The 19395-nt window shown below is 37.9% G+C and overlaps 1 protein-coding gene and 1 pseudogene across 1 annotated transcript; both read left to right on the forward strand.

The window, feature by feature from the left end:
• Positions 1–3311: 3311 nt before the first annotated feature.
• Positions 3312–5907, forward strand: LOC117027081 (phosphatidylinositol N-acetylglucosaminyltransferase subunit P-like; annotated as a pseudogene).
• Positions 5908–14045: 8138 nt separating this feature from the next.
• Positions 14046–19007, forward strand: L1TD1 (LINE1 type transposase domain containing 1). Its single transcript, XM_033114498.1, has 2 exons — positions 14046–15002; positions 17328–19007. The coding sequence occupies exons 1-2, from the start codon at positions 14046–14048 to the stop codon at positions 19005–19007; spliced, it is 2637 nt and encodes an 878-aa protein (XP_032970389.1).
• Positions 19008–19395: the final 388 nt, after the last annotated feature.

A 19395-nucleotide genomic window follows, 5' to 3' on the forward strand; every position in this document is an offset into this window, starting at 1 on the left:
GGGAACGCAGATAAGGAAACAGTGATAGCAATAGCAGGAAATGGTGCTATGATAGAGGGACACGATGCTTTGATAGAGGGAAGCACAGGCTGTTCACCAGGCAATAAGACGGAAAATAACAATAGCTTCCTCAGAAAAAGGACATGTGGGTGAACAAGCCAGGTAAGATCCCTGACCTCTGAGAGTTCATATTCTGGAGTTACAGCTCAAGAACCTGCAAAAGGAAGGGAAGGTCAACAGGGGACTCTCCCACTCCTCAAGGCAACAGGATGCATTCATTCTTATCCTGGGGTTGTTAAGACTGTTTTTAGAGAAGGAAGAGGGAAGAAGCTGGGAGAAGGGTGTGAATTACGCTGAAAAAGGAGTGGGATTTAAGCTAGTTGAACTCTGGTAGAGCTCATTTCTGGGAGCTGGATTTCTGAGAGATCTTCTGTGATCCCTGCAAAATCCGTTCACCCCCAGGCTTCCGCATTTCAATAAACAGCTTGACATCCACTAGTTCACATGGCTGAACTAGTCAAAGCCTCAGAAGTCACCCCTCATATCTAAGCCCCCCACCCACCGAAATGTTGGTTCTACTCCTAATGCGTGTCTACAGGAGGTGCACTTTCCTCCATCTCCAGAGCCACCAGTCAGATCCAGACTAGCAACATTTCTTGCCTGGAACTCCTCCTAACTGCTCTCCCAGTTTTCATTCTCTCGACCCTCAGTCGTATTCCATAGAATAGAATGATCTTCTTGAATTGTTAGTAAGACCTTGTAACCCAGCCCTGCTTCAAACCCTTCATTGACTTGGGAACAAATCCAGTCTCTTTAACCTGGCCCAGAATCTGTTCTTACCAACATCTCCCTTTCTTACTAGGCTATCACAGCCTCTCTTTCAGTTCTTCTTGCCCCAGGCTCCTGCCCCAGGACCCGCATTCAGGCTCTTCCTCCTAGATTTGTACCTAGCTAACTCTTCCTCTCCTTCAACCCCAGACTTGAATGCTACTTTCTCAGAGAGGCCATTCATGATGCCACCATAATTTAATACCCCCTCCTCGTCCTGTTATTATTTTTGTTAGTACTTGGTTCTTGGCCTTTATAACATTTATAACACCATGTAATTATGTATTCATTTGTGTTCTCACTTGTTTATTGAGTGGCTCCCCCACTAGATTGCAAGCTTAATAAAGGCAGGGACCATGACTATCATTTCATTTTCACCACTGTATATCCAGCTCTTTACACATTGCTTGTCATATAGTAGATGCTTAATTAACATTACGTAAAAGCATTAATACTTAAAAATCCTTCTTGATCTTCCAGAGTTATAATCTTTCTCTCTTTGGTATTACAAAGCCATTATTATTTAGCAGTTATGTGCATAGTCTCTGGAACAGGAACACCTAGGTTCAAATCCTAGTTCTCAGGACTTTAAGCAAGTCACTCTGTGCTTTAGTATCTTCATCTGTAAAATGGGGATGATGATGATGATAAGAATAATATTTCTTAGGACAACATAACATAGGATGATTAGTACGTATGTAAAACAGAGCAGTGCTTGATACATAGTAACGTTAGCTACTGTAACTATATCTGTACCTATGCATGGTTTTATTAATGCATGCATCACTTCTTTTCTTTTTTTTTTAATTAAAGTTTATTGGGGTGACAGTTATTAGTAAAGTTACATAGATTTCAGGTGTACAATTCTGTATTACATCATCTATAAATCCCACTGTATGTTCACCACCCAGAGTCAGTTCTCCTTCCATCACCATATATTTGATCCCCTTTACCCTTGTCTCCCACCTCCCACCCCCCTTACCCTCGGGTAACCACTAAACTATTGTCTGTGTCTATGAGTTTTTGTTTCTCATTTGTTTGTTTTGTTCTTTTGCTGTTTTTGGTTTATATACCAAGTATCAGGGAAATCATATGGTTCTCTGCTTTTTCTGTCTGACTTATTTCGCTTAGCATTAAAATCTCAAGATCAATCCATGTTGTCACAAATGGTCCTATTTCATCTTTTCTTACCGCCGAATAGTATTCCATCGTGTATATATACCACAACTTCTTTATCCATTCATCTATCGATGGACATTTTGGTTGTTTCCATGTTTTGGCCACCATAAACAAAGCTCCAATGAACATTGGATCACACATACCTTTATGGATAAATGTTTTCAGATTTTTTGGTTGTATACCCAGGAGAGGGATTGCTGGGTCATATGGTAATTCTATTCGTAATTTTTTGAGGAACCTCCACACTGCCTTCCATAGCGGCTGCACCAGTCTGCATTCCCACCAACAGTGTATGAGGGTTCCTTTTTCTCCACAGCCTCTCCAACACTTGTTACTATTTGTCTTGTTGATGATGGCCATTCTAACTGGGGTGAGGTGATAGCGTCACTTCTTTTTGAAATTATGTTCATACCTATGTCACTCTTTAGGTCATGAACCTGATAATTGCTTACTTCATTCATATCTATGGGGTAGACACAGTGCCTCATCAAGTCAGCACTCAATTACTTGGATTGAACTTAGGAGGCTACATAGCATTCAGTTATGAAAACTAGATGGTATTTCTTTTTTCCCAACACACTTTCATATTATTCCAACCTCTTCATTAAAATTAAGCTAATAATGAATCGAAATTCAGGTTGTTTTTTTGTTTGTTTGTTTGTTTGTTTTTTAGCGTGGGGAAAAGGAAAAAAGAAAACAAAGAACACAAGTAAGAAGATATACCTGAAGAGGAAATACCTCTTGAGTTGCAAAATTCCATTAAACATCTGGAAGGACAGTCTTTATTATTCTAATTAGAGACTTATTGTAGAGGAACTGAGTCCTTTCACGTATGCAATTCCATGTTTTGGGAGTTCCGGCTAATGTGTTAAAACAAGAAACAATGACCTGGCAGTATTGTCAAGAAGCAATCAGTACCGTTATCATTCCCATTCCATCCTAAGGAAATAATCAAAGTCATACACAAAGATTAATATGAATGGATGGTCATACCAACATCATACTATTATTTGTAACAGTGAAAACAATCTAAGGTACTCCAGTAACTCACAGGGGAATAGTTAAATACCAGAGGACATAGAGTCACAAAATGGAAAATGATGCAGCCACTATTATACAAACCATATTTTCAAATAAGTTTTTGTGCTGGGGACACAAAACTCAAGAGATAGAAAAACAAGACTATAAAACGGTAATTTTTCTCTGAGAGTATATGTGATTTTATTTTCCATCTTTAATATTTCTGTACTTCTGAAATATTTCCATTTTAATGAAAAAGTGTTTTCTTTTGTAACCATAAAACGATGTTTAAAACCCCACTATTCTCTTTACATTTTGGCCTTCATCCCATCATTTTTACTGTTTCTCAGAGTGTGGTCCCTGAACAGTTTACATCAGAATCCTCGCAGGCAGGTGCACACTTAGGAATCAGAATTTACTTCTTCACCTGGCTTCACAGGTGAGTCTTCATTGAACACATGCTGGAGTTCACAGAGCCTCAGATTTAGCAACTTGGAAAGAGAAAACCCTAGGTTTAATATTAATGGACAATGGGTCTTAAGGAAGCTACTCATACTCATGGCCAGAAGATGGCGCAGGTTTTCCATTTACCTGATTCATGCGTCGTTAGGAGGAAATCTTGTTCAAATGAAATTGCTTGATTTCATTACATAAATCCAGAAGAGCATTCTCCACCCCTAAATTGTGAAAGGAAATCAAACATTAGAATCTTTAATAGCAGATGGGATTAGGTGTGTTTTCCATAGAAGCCACTCTTCTCTGGAAAAAGATTAGTAGATTAGGTTATGTCTTCTGGGCTAGGATAGTTCTACCCCCAAAGGAAAGCTGTAACTAATCTCTTATCTCGTTGAAAATTCAGGACCAGCTGTTAGAATAAGGTGGGTCTCTGTGGAATTTAGGAACAATAGCAGTGAAAAGGAAAGGGAGAGGATCTCTAGTCCCAGGGCGGGTAGAGGTTAACTAACTTACTCAAGGTCATACAGCTGACCAGTGGTGATCTCAACCCAACCGCCTGAATAAGGAGCCAGCTCTCTTATGAGTGGGCATTATTACATTCCAAGAAAACAAGGGCTGGACAAAGTAATGGGTCCCGGGATGCTGGGACTCAGAAGAGTTCCTAATTCAGGCTAGAGAGTCAAACAAGGCTTCTTCTTAGAGGAGTGGCATCAAAGCAGAACTTTGAAAGAACAGTACTTGGCAGAGAGTACGTATGCAATAAATATTGATAAAAGTGTTGATTAACCTAACAAATAAGGTAGAATTTGGGGGAGCAAGGACATTCCAAGCAGAATAAATGTAAGGGGTGTGTCTCAGCCAGGGTTCTAAGCTGGTTTTCTTTAGCATTCTCCTGCTTCAAGTCCAGGAATGCCTCTCCCTTTCCAGCTTAGAGTATCCTGGCAAGTGGCAGGGGTGCCAACTTGGTAATCAAACTGGAACCAGGCAAAATTTCCTATTCTGACAAGCCAGACAAGTCTGAAGAGCTGGGCAGACTCCAGGATGAACTTGTGTCAGGCAAGAGGCCTGCCACAGCACTCAGCATGTTTCCTGATTCTCCTGGATAGCCCATCCTCTACTTCCACCATAATCATCCTGGACTATGTAAAGGACTAAGGGACAGTGGTTTTCAAATACTTTCACTCATATTCCTCACAAAATACATTTTTAGGTTGATATCTAAAATTTTTTAACTATAAATTTAAATAATTTCAAAGGATGTATTTTCTAGTTTGGGGGGATTTTTTAAATTTTATTTTATTGTGAACACAGCTTCAGTGCATTTTTTGTCAAAAACATTTAGTTCAACCACTTTATGGAAAGTGTTCTCCATATAACTTAATTGGCAAAGCCAGTCCCGTTAGACAAATCATACTTTCTGTCAGAAAAAGTTGGATTTCATATTTCAGTTCAAATAATGGTGTTAAAGTACATCCTGAGGACATGTGTCTCAATTCTGATTCTCAGTCCAATAGAGACAGGGAAGGAGAAAGGAAGAGAGGCAGGAAGAAAGAGAAGGGTGGATGGATAGATAGATGGGTGGATGGACGGGGATGGAGAGGCTTGTTGCCTGGATGTGATGACGTGTCTCTTCTTTCAATATTTTTTATGGCAGTCTGCAGGCTGGGTATGGGCATGTTATGGATTCCTACCCAGAAGCACGCACTCACAACCAGGTTTTTATGTGTGGGGATGCCCCCATTGTGAGTCCAGTAATCATTTTGTAAAGTGGGAAAATAAAGTTTGAGAAAGAGGCAGGGGAAGCTAAGAAAGTAGAATCCTTACACCTCAGGCACTCTCTCTGGCAGATGGGTTTTAGAGCAGATGCATATTGAAGCTGAGGCCCCGGAAACTGAGTCCCTTAAAACTATTCCTTCGCTATGGAGTGTGGGTTAGGGGACCATGGTGGCTTTCCCTTGGTTTTTCCTCTCTCACTCTCCTGCAGCTCCCTGGTGGGTGCTTGTACAGAAAACTCAGTACTGAGACTGTCCAAAGCCACAGGGAAAATGGGGGGGGGGGGGAATCACTGTTGTCATTGCCAGAAAGAGCAATTCATACATGCACTGTACATTTCTTAACCTCCTGATTTGGCTTCATACACATGTGGGCTTTTATTCCTGAATCTTGGCTAAACTCCTTAGACTTAACCTGTTGGCCTCAAAAATATTGGGCAGTTACATTACTTGTCTACCTCCTTAGAACTCTAGCAATCGGCTACATAGTCTTGCTTTAGAATTAACATGAGTACCTCTCCATGCAACTCCATGGATACAATCACAGAACAAATACAAAGAAGAAGCCATCCCAGCATTAAGAGAGATTCCTATTAGTGGAATGAAGTAAATGTTCTTTCTTATAACACAGGAACTTTACAACAAAAACTGAATGCAGACATCCTAATACTAAACATTTATAAGTTTTGGCATTCTAATTTTGACTGTCTCTCTTATTGATATGTAAAACAAAATGTAAATTGAATTTCACTTAGATTAAGTTCCGTTAACATTGTAAATGTTCTCAAAATATTAGTTACTAATGGGCAGAAGAAATAAAATACTACAATAGCATTTTTAAAACCCACCTATTCGGGCCCATTTGTCCTCTGAAGGTCTCCCAGTACCCCAGAGGCAACAGGCTACAGTTGGAAAACTTCAGCTAACTCCATTTCTGAAAATAAATAGACCTCAATTGGCACATTAAACTCAGAGCCCAAGGCTCAAATCTTTTCACCCTCCAAAACACTGCTACGCACAGGCCTGATAAGTCTTACTCTTTTCAACATCCAATCACAGTACCCTCAATTACACTTGAACAAATGGGAAAAAAGAATTAAAAAGAAAAAAAGAAACACGCACACAAAAAACAAATGGAAGACGATCTCTTATCGTCATCAAATATCCAGTTAGTGTTCAGATTCTCCTTTTTGTCTCCTGTTTTTGTGTCCTCTTCTGTGTTTGAGTCAGGATCCAATCTGGCTCCACACACTGTATTCACTTAATATAATTGATATGCTAAGTCTCTTTTAATGATCAAAAGATGGAAATGTAATCTTTGTGCCCCTCCCTTTCTTTTCATCTTGATTATTTATTTGTTGAAGAAACTGGGCCATTTGTCCTCTATGGTTCCCACCACTCAAATTGTTGCTGACTGCATCCCTACTGTGTCATTCGGCATGCTATCCCAGCTCATGTATTTCCCTTAAATTGTAACTCAGATCGAGTTTGATTTTTTTCCTGCCATTTGATCCTGCTATTTGATTTAAATTTTTTTTCGTTTGTGTGGTTTTATGAATAATGCCAGAGGTAGAAGGGATTTTAAAAAAACGACTAAGTATTCTTTGCTTATTATGTATATATCGATTGGACACCTACCTGCTATTGAGGCTTCACTGCTTATTAGCTGTATAACCTTGATCAAGTCAACCTCCACCTGAACCTTGCAAATCAGGCCTGGGGAACCCCACTCCCCCCCCCCAAACCCCAGAATATTCATCTCAGGACAGATGATAAGCTGCCTGGCCGACACTTCTGAATTCTGGAGACAGTTTGATCAACATTTATGAGTACAATGGATAACACCGGAGTCTGATTTGACAAGAGGATTTTGCTCATTCCTTCGGTCCTTCATTCAACACGAGGGCCTAGTTAGTATATAAGTTGTAATTCCAGGCACAGTGGATAGATCAGTGAACGAGATAAGGTTCTTGCCCTACTTTCTAGTGGAGAAATGGAAGAGAGGCATGACAAGGACTCACAGAATTGGAATTGAATACATAAGTTCAGATTCTGATAACTGGGAATCAAATAAAGAGCGTGATGTGATAAAGAGTTAAAAAAAGAAACAGGCCAAAAATGGAATGACTTTTGCTAAGCCGTATCTCCAAACCTGAACTTAACGAACCTAATTGCAGTTTCAGCCTCTCCCAGGAGTGAAAATTTAAGCCAATCAGTCTGGAATTTTCTCATCAACACTAGTGAGCTAATCTGCCTGATAAGACCCTCTGCCTTCCCCTAAGGGTGGGATTACTTGCCTGAAATAATCTCTTTTTTTTTTTTAAGATTTTTTTTTATTGTTGGGGAAGGGGTACAGGACTTTATTGGGGAACAGTGTGTACTTCCAGGACTTTCTTCCAAGTCAAGTTGTCCTTTCAATTTCAATCTTCCAAGTCAAGTTGTCCTTTTAATTTTAGTTGTGGAGGATGCCGTTCAGCTTCAAGTTGTCCTTTCAGTCTTAGTTGTGGAGGGCGCAGCTCAGCTCCAGGTCCAGTTGCCGTTGCTAGTTGCAGGGGGCACAGCCCACCATCCCTTGCGGGAGTTGAGGAATTGAACTGGCAACCTTGTGGTTGAGAGCCCACTGGCCAATGTGGGAATCAAACCAGCAGCCTTCGGAGTTAGGAGCATGGAGCTCTAACCACCTGAGCCACCGGGCAGGCCGGAAATAATCTACTCTTAATTTCCTGGCCCCACTCTTTTTGCCTATAGAAGCTTTCCATTTTGTACACCTCGGAGCCCCCTTCGAGTTACTAGATGAGATGTTGCCTGATTCATGAATCGCTTAATAAAGCCAATTAAATGTTCAAATTTACTAGGTTAAATTTTGTTCTTTAACAAGAGTAATGGGATGGGCTCCTTTACCAAGGATGGTCTGGAAAGCCTCTTACAGGAGTTAATGTTTGACCTGAGAATGAAAAGGAATCAGCTGTGAAAGAACTGGGAAACAAATTCTCAGGAAACAGCTAGTGCAAAGGCCTTGAGGCAGGAGTCTCAGTATTTTCGGAGGAGCAGAAGGGAGGCTGTTTCTTTTACGGGGCGTAGCACTTACACAATACAAAGCTGAAGGGCGAGTACGAATGGGATGAGGAGTTAGAAGTTTTAATTGAAATGGAAGCCACTGAAAGCTATTAAATGAAGGCAAAGATTGCAGAGAGAAGGCTAGGAGACTAGTTGGTTATTTCAGTGATCCAGGTGAGAGATGATGGGCTCAGACTAAGCTGGAGCCATGGAGAAGGAGATAACGCGGACAAATTTAACGGCTTGGGAATGGTTAAATGTGGGGATTTAAGAAAAGTGAGGAATCAAGGATAACCTCTGGGGTTATGGCCTGGAAATGCCTTTATTGGGAAGTGAGCCTGGAGGTGTGGCGCTACGAATCCGAGCTGGGTGTTGGCGGGCTCTCAGGTGGCGATCAGCAGTTGCCTCCGGACTGGAGGAGAGAGTTCCCGGGGAGGGGACCTGCTAGTGCAGATTGGGAGGGGATGCCCTAGAGTATGGCCTACGCCGCCAGAGGTGGGGGAGGAGCCAGCAAAAGATAGTGAGGCAACCCTCACCCTTCCTTCCTCACTTTGTTCGTGTCTGCATCCTCAGGTCGATTCCTTCCTCAGGTAAGGCTGGCTGAAATGGGGAGCGCGGGGTCCGGTTCCCCCTTGGCGGCCCCCAGCTTTACAAACTGTTTTTCACCTGCCCGTGAGAAAGGCACCTTCCTAAGTGTTCCCTACCCCAAAAGTGGGGATATTAAAATAGCAATGCCACGAGGAAAAAGGGAAATCAAGGAAACGAGGAAATACATAAGTACTTTACATACTTTAAAGTACTAGCTTTAAATTAGAAAGAGGGTCGGGGAGGTGAAAATTTACATAGTGACTTTTGGGAGCATTGGGATAAAAGCGTTGGAGCTGGACGGACCTGGGTTTTCATCCTGTCTCCTCCATTTCCTAGACCTGAGGCTTTGAACTTCCTCTTCAGCCTCTTTCTTAAGGTATTTATCTGACTGGGAAATAGATTTGGAAGTAGTACCTTTAATTTAAGCAGACACATGGCGAGAGAAGTACCTGTTTTTCCTGTGTACAAAATGGGGCAAATTTCTACATGCTAAATCTTAAAGTTTGGATTATATATCCTGAAATTTGCTTGCATTCTAGGCACTGAGACGCAGCTGTGTGGGAGACCAAGTTCTGCTCTGCAGAGATCTCGTCTTCCGGGCCGACTCTCAGTGGGTAAGCTGCTAAGACGTGGTAGCTGAGTGGCGTGGTAGCTGAGGAAGTGAACGGTTAGCTTGCGTTGGCGGGCGTGCATATTTTAGAGTGATTCAGAGGAATTGCCCTTGGCACTAATGAGAAATGAGCTTTGCAGCTGGTCATCTAGGATGGGGTTCCTTATCCTTGCGCTTCGGTACTCAGGTGTTACTCGCGGACTCCGCAACTTTGTCACCACTAGAAATCACAGGTATTTTCATTTCACATTACAGTTGTTGCAGGTCTCATGAAACACTCTACCTCAGCATTAATGTAGTTTAGATCGGTCACTCAGTCTTGTTAAATAATAGGTTAAGCTCACATATTCTATATCTCAAATTTACTATTTTGATAACTGAATTTAAATACTAAATTCCAGTCAGATTAATAAAAATAAATGTGTGACACTAAGGAAAATAAAGATCACTGTGCACCGTGAAAAATAAATAAATGGATGGATGGATGGATGGATGTTCTCTTTCTCATCCAAGATCCTAGATAACCCTGAAATTGACAAGTTTCAGGTCCGGCTTCAAATGTGGTTTAGAAAAGAAAGATTTCAGAGGCTATAATCAGTGCAGTGATGAGTTCTGATTAATGTTTTAAGGAAATTTAATAATACAACAGGAGGGTGAACTTTGGAGACAGGGATAAGTTAGGAAGGGTGAGAAATGAGAAACATTTAGGAATTCACATACCCAAGCCATTGGGGGATGGGCGAGTAGTTCCCCTTAATCTCATCATTGGAAAAAAGCTGGTTTTGATTTGCATTTTCTTGGCTTGTGACCGCCATCTTTTCATATGTTTATTACCTACTTGCATTTCCTATATGGTGAATTACCTTTACAAATTAAGCAGCCTGTTCTCTGTGTTTTTTTTCTGAATTTGCTGGCTGTATTGTGGACTTACTTTAGCTAGAGAAAGAACAGTGACTATTCACCCCATTTTCTGGTCACCCAGAGTTTGTGTGGCTTCTCTTCACTAGGCATAAGTGCCCATGTTTTCTTTGTGTGTTTTTTTTTATTGTTTTTCATTTAAATAGCATTATTCTTTTTACATTTTAATTACCCCAAAGGTTGTAACAATTCCCAGTGCCCCTTTCAAGGTGGAGAGGGCAGATAAAATTTACCCCAGCACCAGTGTTTTCAAACAATAGGTCTGTTTTGGTTGGCATTCCCCTGACTAAAAATTGAGCCTATTTTCATATGTTTACTGTCCATGCTCATTTCTGTGATTTTGTGTGTATGCTTACAAAAATGGGATTGAACTATATACATTTTCTGCAATTTGTTTTTTCCTTTCAGATACGAAGGCCATCACTAGCCAATGCATATGTCTCTAATACACTCTCTAATAGCTGCATGTAATTGCACAGTGTGCATGGTTCGTTGGTTCCACCCTTCTCATGTTAAAAGGCATTGTTTCTGGGTTTTTGTAATAAAAATCTGAATACCACACTTTTTGTTCATGTACTCTTCAGTACTGGTAGTTTTATTCCGGTTGTAGATTCTCAAGGGGGGAGTGTATGTATTCTGATTTTAATAGGTTTTTCCAATTTTTTGAAAAGTTATAACTATTCCCACTCCAGATAGGTAAAAGTGGACCCGTTTTTTTCCGATTTATCCTCACTTCTGGGGTTGGACCACTTCTCAGATGTTTAATATTGCTTTGCAATCCCTCTATTTTTTATTTTAGCTTATCAATTTATATGAACTCTTAATATAAGAAACTAAAGATTTTTGTGGTAGTTACTGTAGAATTGTATATCTTCTGTGAACTCCTGTTTTATCAGAACTGTTAGGTTGGTGCAAAAGTAATTACGGTTTAACAGGTTAAATATCATTGCAAAAACCGCAATTACTTTTGCACCAACCTAATATTGAATTAAAATTGTTCTATACAGTTAAACGAAAACTCCTAGACAGGGAACCTTTTAAAATGTTGACCATTTTATTGATTTTTCTTTATAATACTTATCTGATGAGGGTTTTGTGTTTGTTTTTACTTTTTGGGTCAATATTTTTATTAAAGTTTTGCTAGGATATTATTTATTTCATCCAGTTTTTGTATTTTTATTATTACTATGCTTTTGCAAACCATGTTTTAAAATCATACTGGGTCCTTTTTCATGCTTAATTTTACATATTGTAATTTTTCTCTTTAAAAAAAATTTTCACTCGGCTTTTGATTTTATTCTTTACACTTTCAGAGTTCTACTTTTATCTCAGCCTTCTGTCTTTCCTTGGTTTTGATTTAGCTACATTGTTTTGTACATGAAGATATTTATGTTTGTGGATTAGCATAACAAATATTTTCTTTGCTTTAGTTCACCTTTTACCTGAATTATGCTTTATCTGGTTAGTGTTGTCTTTCTTTGTGCTTTAATTTTGTCTGCATTTATCTTTACAATTTTGCCCCTATTTTCAGTTTTCTTCGGCATTTTGCTTTATCAGTATCTTTTGTAGGACATATAGAGCAGTCTTTGTGTATTAATTGGGAGAGCTCTGTGCTTTTCTTAATGACTTTCAATTTTTTTAAAAAAACAGAAGCACATTCAAGCATTAAAAAAGAACTCTCAAATCCACCACCAGGATTCAAAACAAGCATTTCCTCCATGTCTCATCTATTCCATTGCTGAAATATTTTAAAGTAAATCTCAGACATGTCATTACGCCCTTAAAAATTTATGTATCTATCTCTTAAAAAATAAGGACGTTTTCTTAAATAACTACACTATTATCACAACTTATAAAATTCATATTCCTTAATATAATTTAATACTCAGTCCATATTCAACATTTCCTGTTCTTCTATTACAATAATACAATTGATTTATAAACTGAGATCCAAATAAAGGGCACGTAGTTCTTAGTCTCCTAAACTAGAACAGGCCCTTCATTCTCTGTCATTAAAGTATTGAGGCCCTGTAGAATGTCCTACTCTGGACTTTTCTGGTTGCTTCCTCATAATCACCTTGATTAGCTTCAGGTACAATTCTGATGCTGGATTTTTTTTTTTATATCATAAAGAGGGATGAAATGTGTAACTAATATTGATCACTTCTTTTATTAGTAGTCATTTTTATCTTTACTCTTTTTACCATTTTTCTGACTTCTTCAAGATTGTTAGTATACATTTTCCCCCTTCATCTCCTGTCACTCATAATTTGAATTCTTTTACCATAAATGGATGCTAAATTTAAGATTTATTTTTAAGTTCAGTGGTATTAAGAACATTCATATTGTGCAGTCATCACCACCATCAATCTCCAAAACTTGTTTTCATCTTTCCATACTGAAACTACCCATTAAACACTATCTCCCCATTCCCCACTTCCCCCAGCCCCTGGCAACACCATTCTACTTTCTCTGTGAATTTGATTATTTTAGGTACTTCATATTAATGGAATCATACAATACTTGGCCAATGACTGGCTTATTTCACTAGTGTAATATCTTCAAAATTCATCGGTATTGTAGCATGTGTCAGAATTTCCTTTTTAAGGCTGAATAACTGAATGTATATACTGGGGGTGCCAAAAAAATGTATACAAGTGGACACTTTGGTCAACATTGCTCAAGCAGTAGTTCGCCATAATCAGAAGTGTCTGGACGCTGATGGTAACCACTTTTAGCACTTCTCATAATTGCAGAAGTCAAACATGACTTGTATTCATTTTTTGTTATCAGTATATAATGAGTACTACAATTTTTTAAACAGTTTTTTCCTTTCTTAAAATGTTTATACATTTTTTTGGCACCCTCTGTCTATACATTTTGTTGATTCATTCACCCTTAGAAGGGCACTTGGGTTGCTTCCATGTTTTGGCTACTGTGAATAATGTTACTGTGAATGTAGATGAGTAAATAACCTAGTCGTGTTTCAATTCTTTTGGGTCTGCACTTAAGTGAAATTGCTAGATCATATGGTAATTCTGATGAATTTTTTTTGAGGAACCCCTATTGTTTTCCATATCAAGTTACCTTGCATTCTTGAATAAACCAGCTTGATTTTGGTGCATTCTTTTATTTTTATTTATTTTTTATTTTTATTTTTTTTTATTTTTTTTTATTTTTTATTTTTATTTTTTTTAATAATGAGCATTGACAACTTTTTGGGGGGGGGGCGGATATTGGGGAACAGTATGTTTCTCCATGGCCTATCAGCTCCAAGTTGTTGTCCTTCAGTCTAGTTGTGGAGGGCGCAGCCCAGCTCCAAGTCCAGTCACCGTTTTCAATCTTTAGTTGCAGAGGGCACAGCCCACCATCCCATGCAGGAATTGAACCGGCAACCTTGTTGAGAGCTGCTCTAACCAACTGAGGCATCTGGCCACCCCCAAGCTTACATTCTTGATTAGAGTGTCTCAAGATAAAGAATTCTGCAGTAAACAATCTTATTTTTTTATATTTCAGGTGATTATTTTTAAGACTTTTGAATTTGGAGTCCAGCAGGCTTGAAAAAGCAAAAAGTACTCTTTGGGATAAAACTATCCAGTTTTGACAACATATTCACAATGTCTAGTGTACAATCAAAAATTCCTAGACTTGCAAAGAAACAAAAAAATAGCACCCACATGGGAAGAATTCAGTTGGTAGAAACGGAAATGGCTCAGATATTGGATTTAAAATACAAAGACATGTCAACAGTTATTATGAAGAAGTTTAAAGTCTTGGTGGAAAATCTGAACTTAATGGTTGAAGAGATAAGGGAATCTCTTAAAAATGATGTAAAGGAAATTTTAGGAGTAAAAGGTTTAATATCTGAAATGAAAAATCCAAAGAATTCCAGCACCAGAAAAGAGTGGCAACAGATAAAAAGTATAGCCTCAATAAAAACAGGATTGGTAGAGAAAATAGAAGGAGAAAATGATAAAATAGTTCAGGATGTTGAAAATTTGATCTTTAAAAGAAAAGAAGTAATTGAGCCGAGTAGCAAATTAGACAAAGCTAAAGAGTACAATACTGAGCAAGGTAAGGAATTGTCCCAGAATGAAGCACAAAATCACAAAGTCATGGAAAGTGTGGAAGAAGACATAAGTAATATAGATGACAGAGGTAGAAATTGCAACATCCATATGGAAGTTACTGGAGAGGATGTACTAGTCAGAGAAATGAGAGAGGAAAAAACCCCTCAGAACTTAAAGAATAAAGAGAAAATTCTAAAAGTCTCCAGAGAAGATGGAGCAGTACTTACACTGGCAGGAGACTTGTCATCAGCAACGCTGGACGTTAGTAAGCAATGGAGTAATGTCTTCAACATTCTGAGGGAAAATGATTTTGAACCTAAATTTTTATGCCAAGTTAAATTAGCGTTTGAATGTGATGGTGAGATGAGGACTTTTTCAGACATGCAAAGCCTCAGCAAATTTACCAGCCAAAAATCTTTTATGAAAGAATTACTGAAAGGTATAATCCCAGAAAATGAAAAAATAAAGAAAGGAGGAAGAAGATACGGGATTCAAGAAAAAATGGTAAGCGTACAAATCTGTAGAGCAATGATTTAAATAGCTTTTTTTTTTTTTTAATGGGTAATGTTGGAAGCTTGGGAGAAGTAAGAGAGTTAAGAGTTGTTTGAGAGAAGATTGTACGTATTCAATCCAGACATTGATAAGTATAAGTACTTTTCATTAGCAATCAGGGAAATGCAAATAAAACTATTTTACCAAAGCCTATTGTAATGTTGATTAATGTTAACATCTAACTTTTATCCATTTCAATGTATAAAGGTTTTTTGTTTCTTATGTCATATTATAGTATGTTCCCATGTACTTGATTCATTAAAAACACTTTAGCTCATTTTCTGAATATTTTTTATAATCCCAATCTTAAAATATATACTGTATGGATTTCTCTTCTTTCTCTCCCTCCATATATACAGAGGGTGCTTAAAAAATGTACACACATTTTAAGAAAGGAAAACTATTAAAACTGTAATAATATATACTGATAACAAAAGATGAATACAAGTCACATTTGACTTCTGCAATTACAATTATTTGACTTGTTTGGAGACCCAGGACCTCAAAGTGGTTACCATCAGTGTCCAGAACACTTCTGATTATGGCAAACTACTGCCTGAGCAATGTTGACCAAAGTGTCCACTTGTATACATGTTTTGGTATATACTGAGGATGCCCCAAAAATGTATACAGATGACTTGTATTCATCTTTGGTTATCGGTATATATTGAGTATTATAATTTTAATAGTTTTTTATTTTTTTTAAATGTGTATACATTTTTTGGCACTCTGTGTGTGTGTCTCTCTGTGTATGTGTGTTTAGGTTGAGTTGTGTATGGTTTCACTCTTGCATGTGACTAGTTTTTCTCATACCACTTATTAAAGAGATTATCCTTTCCCCATTGTATATTCTTGTCTCCTTTGTCATAAATTAATTGACCATATATGCGTGAGTTTGTTTCTGTATTCTGTTCTGTTTCATTGATCTATGTGTGTTTTTATGTCAATACCATGTTTTGGTTACTATAGCTTTGTAATATAGTTTGAAATGATTACCAGACATTCACTAATACAGTTTGAAAGTCTCCAGCTTTATTCTTTTTGCTCAAGATTGCTTTGGGTATTTGAGATCTTTTGTGGTTTCATACAAATTTTAGGAATGTTGTTCTATTTATGTGAAAAATGCCATTGGCCCGGTGATAAAGATTGCATTGAATCTCTAGGTTGCTTTGGGTAGTATGGACATCTTGAAATATTAATTATTCCAATCCATGGACATAAAATATCTTTCCATTTATTTGTGTCTTCAGAGGTCTGTATTCTTAAGCCAATATTTTTGATGGGTTTTCAAAAGAACACCTAGTTCCTCTGCCCTTCCAACATTTTTAAGTTGTAATCTCTGTGCAAAATGAGAATCCAGAATTAGAAGATACACTTGAATCAACAAATTATATATTTGAGTATCAGCATTTAATTTGAAAAATTAGCTGTTCTCCAGAGACTTAAACAGATGAGGCAGCTAACCTGTCCTGGAGACAGCAATGTTGAAGGACAAATAGCAGTCAACCAGACACAAACGGGACAGTCTTTTCTAACAGAAGGGACGGGTAAGTGAAAAACTCAGGGGCAAGCAAAAGGTTTCAAGAAATATTAAGAGCCAACATTTACATTGTAGACATTGTCTTAAGCTCAGTACCTAGATGGTCTTATTTAAGCCGTATAACAATCTGAGGTAGTGTTATCTTCAGACCCTGTTTCAGAGGGGAAATTGAGGTATTGGTAGCATATGTGGCAACTGGATTTGAACAAAGCAGACTTGAATTGAGCCTGTCCTAACCAAAACATGCTTTCCTTTTAGTTAGAGTTTGAACTGCAAGTGGGATCTTTAAAAATATTAAACTTATTTTTGTCTTTGGGGGAAAGGTAAATATGTGTGTGGGGTGTTTTTGTTATTTTGTAATCTTCCTAAAGTGAGATAACAAGGTCTCTCTACCATTTCTGCATTATGATTACCAGACATTCACTAATAACAGGCTATTACCGAGAGTCAGTCATGCCCAATATACTAAGGGTTGTGAATGTAAAAGGAACACAGTAGATATAACCTCATGGAAATTTGTTGCAAGTACTATACAAGAAATTACAGTTGTGATGGGATAATCAAGAGTGGAAATTTGACTTGTTTGGGGACCCAATCCCTCAAGAAAAAGTCATATTTAAACAATTTTCTACGTATTTGGTAATTGTCAACATAGCAGTCATTAAATTTACAGTGAAAACTTTTTTAAAAGACACATGATTTAAAGAAATAACTTTCCTTGTTTTTCTAACTTTCAGGGTAAAACTCTAATAGACTCAAAACATGAATCTGGGGAAACAAACAATGATGGCTTGAACTTTCTATTTGTTAAAGAGGTAAAGGTTGCTGAACCAGAGGAGGAGAAAGACTTAGAGACTCAGGAGGAAGGGTCTTCAGAGGGGAATGAAAAAGAACTCCTTGAGGAGGAAGAGGCCTCAGAGCCAGAGGAGGAACAAGATACCTCAGGGTTAGAAGAGGAAGGAGAAGAGGCTTCAGAGTTACAGGAGGGAGAAGAGACATCAGAGTTAGAGGAGGATGGAGAAGAGGCCTCAGAGTTGGAGGAGGAAGAAGAGACCTCAGGGTTGGAGGAAGAAGAAGAGTCTTCGGGGCTGGAGGAAGAGGTAGAGGCCTCAGTATTATGTATAGAACAGCACTCAACCTCTCAGCATCATACTATGGTAAATACAAAACATGGAGTTGAAATAACCAATGATAGCATGGAGGATATTATAATTAAAGAGGTAGAAGATTCTGAGCAAGAGGAAGAAGACTCAGAGTGGGAATTGGAAGTGTTCTTAACATGGGATGAGGGAAAAGACCCTGATGTAAAAAAGGTTGAGAAAAAAGAGGCCTCATATGGATTTAAAGAAATTGCTCGTTATTTGACTTCAGAGTCTGAGACGAAAAAAGTGAAACACCAGATGGTACAAAAAATCCAGAACAAAGAGGAAACAGCTACACCCAGAAATAAAGGAATTGGGAAATTCTGTCCAACTTTACATTGGGACTCTTCCTCAAAATCTCTAGAGATAAGTTCTGATACACAGAAAAAGCATTCATGTACAAATTTGAGTACTCCATCAGGAATCACCAAACTTTTAAGGAAAACTGAAAAAGAGAGACACAAAACTCTGCAAACAAAAGAGCTAACATCTAAAGAAACAGACTTAATACAAGAAACAGAGGAAAACTTTAGAAGAAGGGTAATTCATTTCTTCAGAGAGATACAAGAGGATATTGGAAATATTAATAATTACCATCCAGAAGTCTTAGAAATAAAAAAATCAATAGCCACTCTGAGTAGCAGAATAGACACACTTGAAGAGAGAATGAGCAATCTAGAAGATCGAATTGAAGAATTCCCTAAGGATACAATGCAAATGGCCAAACAGATAATAATCAAAGAAAGAATAAGAGACATAGAGGATAGATCCAGAAGCTCAAACATCCGTTTGATAGGAATTCCAGAAAAAGATAATAAAGAGAATGGAGCAGAGGAAATAGTGAAGGAAATAATTGAAGAAAACTTTCCAGAGCTAAAGGAAGATTCCAGTCTTGAGATTGTCAGTGCCTACCGAGTACCCAGTAAAATTGATGAAAAGAGACTCACTCCTAGACACATCTTGGTGAAATTTCAGAATTACAATGATAAAGAAAAAGTCATATATGCTTCCAGAGAGAAAAAAGACATAACCTACAGAGGAATAAGAATCAGATTGACGGCAGACTTATCATTGGATACTCTGGATGCTAGAAGTCAATGGGGCAATATCATAAAAGTTCTGCAGGCAAAAGACTTTAAACCTAGAATTCTATATCCAGCCAAATTGGCTTTTGATTTTGAGGGTAAAACAAAGGTATTTTTTGATATAGAAGAATTCAGAAAGTTTGTTTCTTGTACACCCTCTTTGAAAGAATTACTGGAGGATATATTTTAAAAATCCAGGGTGAGTGTAAACATATATGCTCAATATATATTTTCTTGACACACCAAAAATCAACAAGGAAAATTGGAAAATAAAATGCCACATTTCTACCTAGGAAGATGGACAGCTAACAGCATACTTGGGGATGAGGGGAAAGGAAGGTTCTAGATATTACCTAGATATTGGTACATTTAAAGGATGTATTAAAATTTTTAATGATAATCCTAGCTTATGTATGAGTAAACTTTCTAAACAACTGGGATCAGAGGAAATCTGTCAATGTAACCATAGACAAAAGAGTCGGGGGAAAGTAATAGAAGTGCCTAGAAAAAAAGATGGCAGAATGAGTTAGATAGAAAAAATGCCAAAGTTGAACTCTTATTAAGAGAAGGATATTTTA

The sequence above is a fragment of the Rhinolophus ferrumequinum genome, chromosome 9, assembly GCF_004115265.2.
Source record: "Rhinolophus ferrumequinum isolate MPI-CBG mRhiFer1 chromosome 9, mRhiFer1_v1.p, whole genome shotgun sequence".
Lineage (NCBI taxonomy): Eukaryota > Metazoa > Chordata > Mammalia > Chiroptera > Rhinolophidae > Rhinolophus > Rhinolophus ferrumequinum.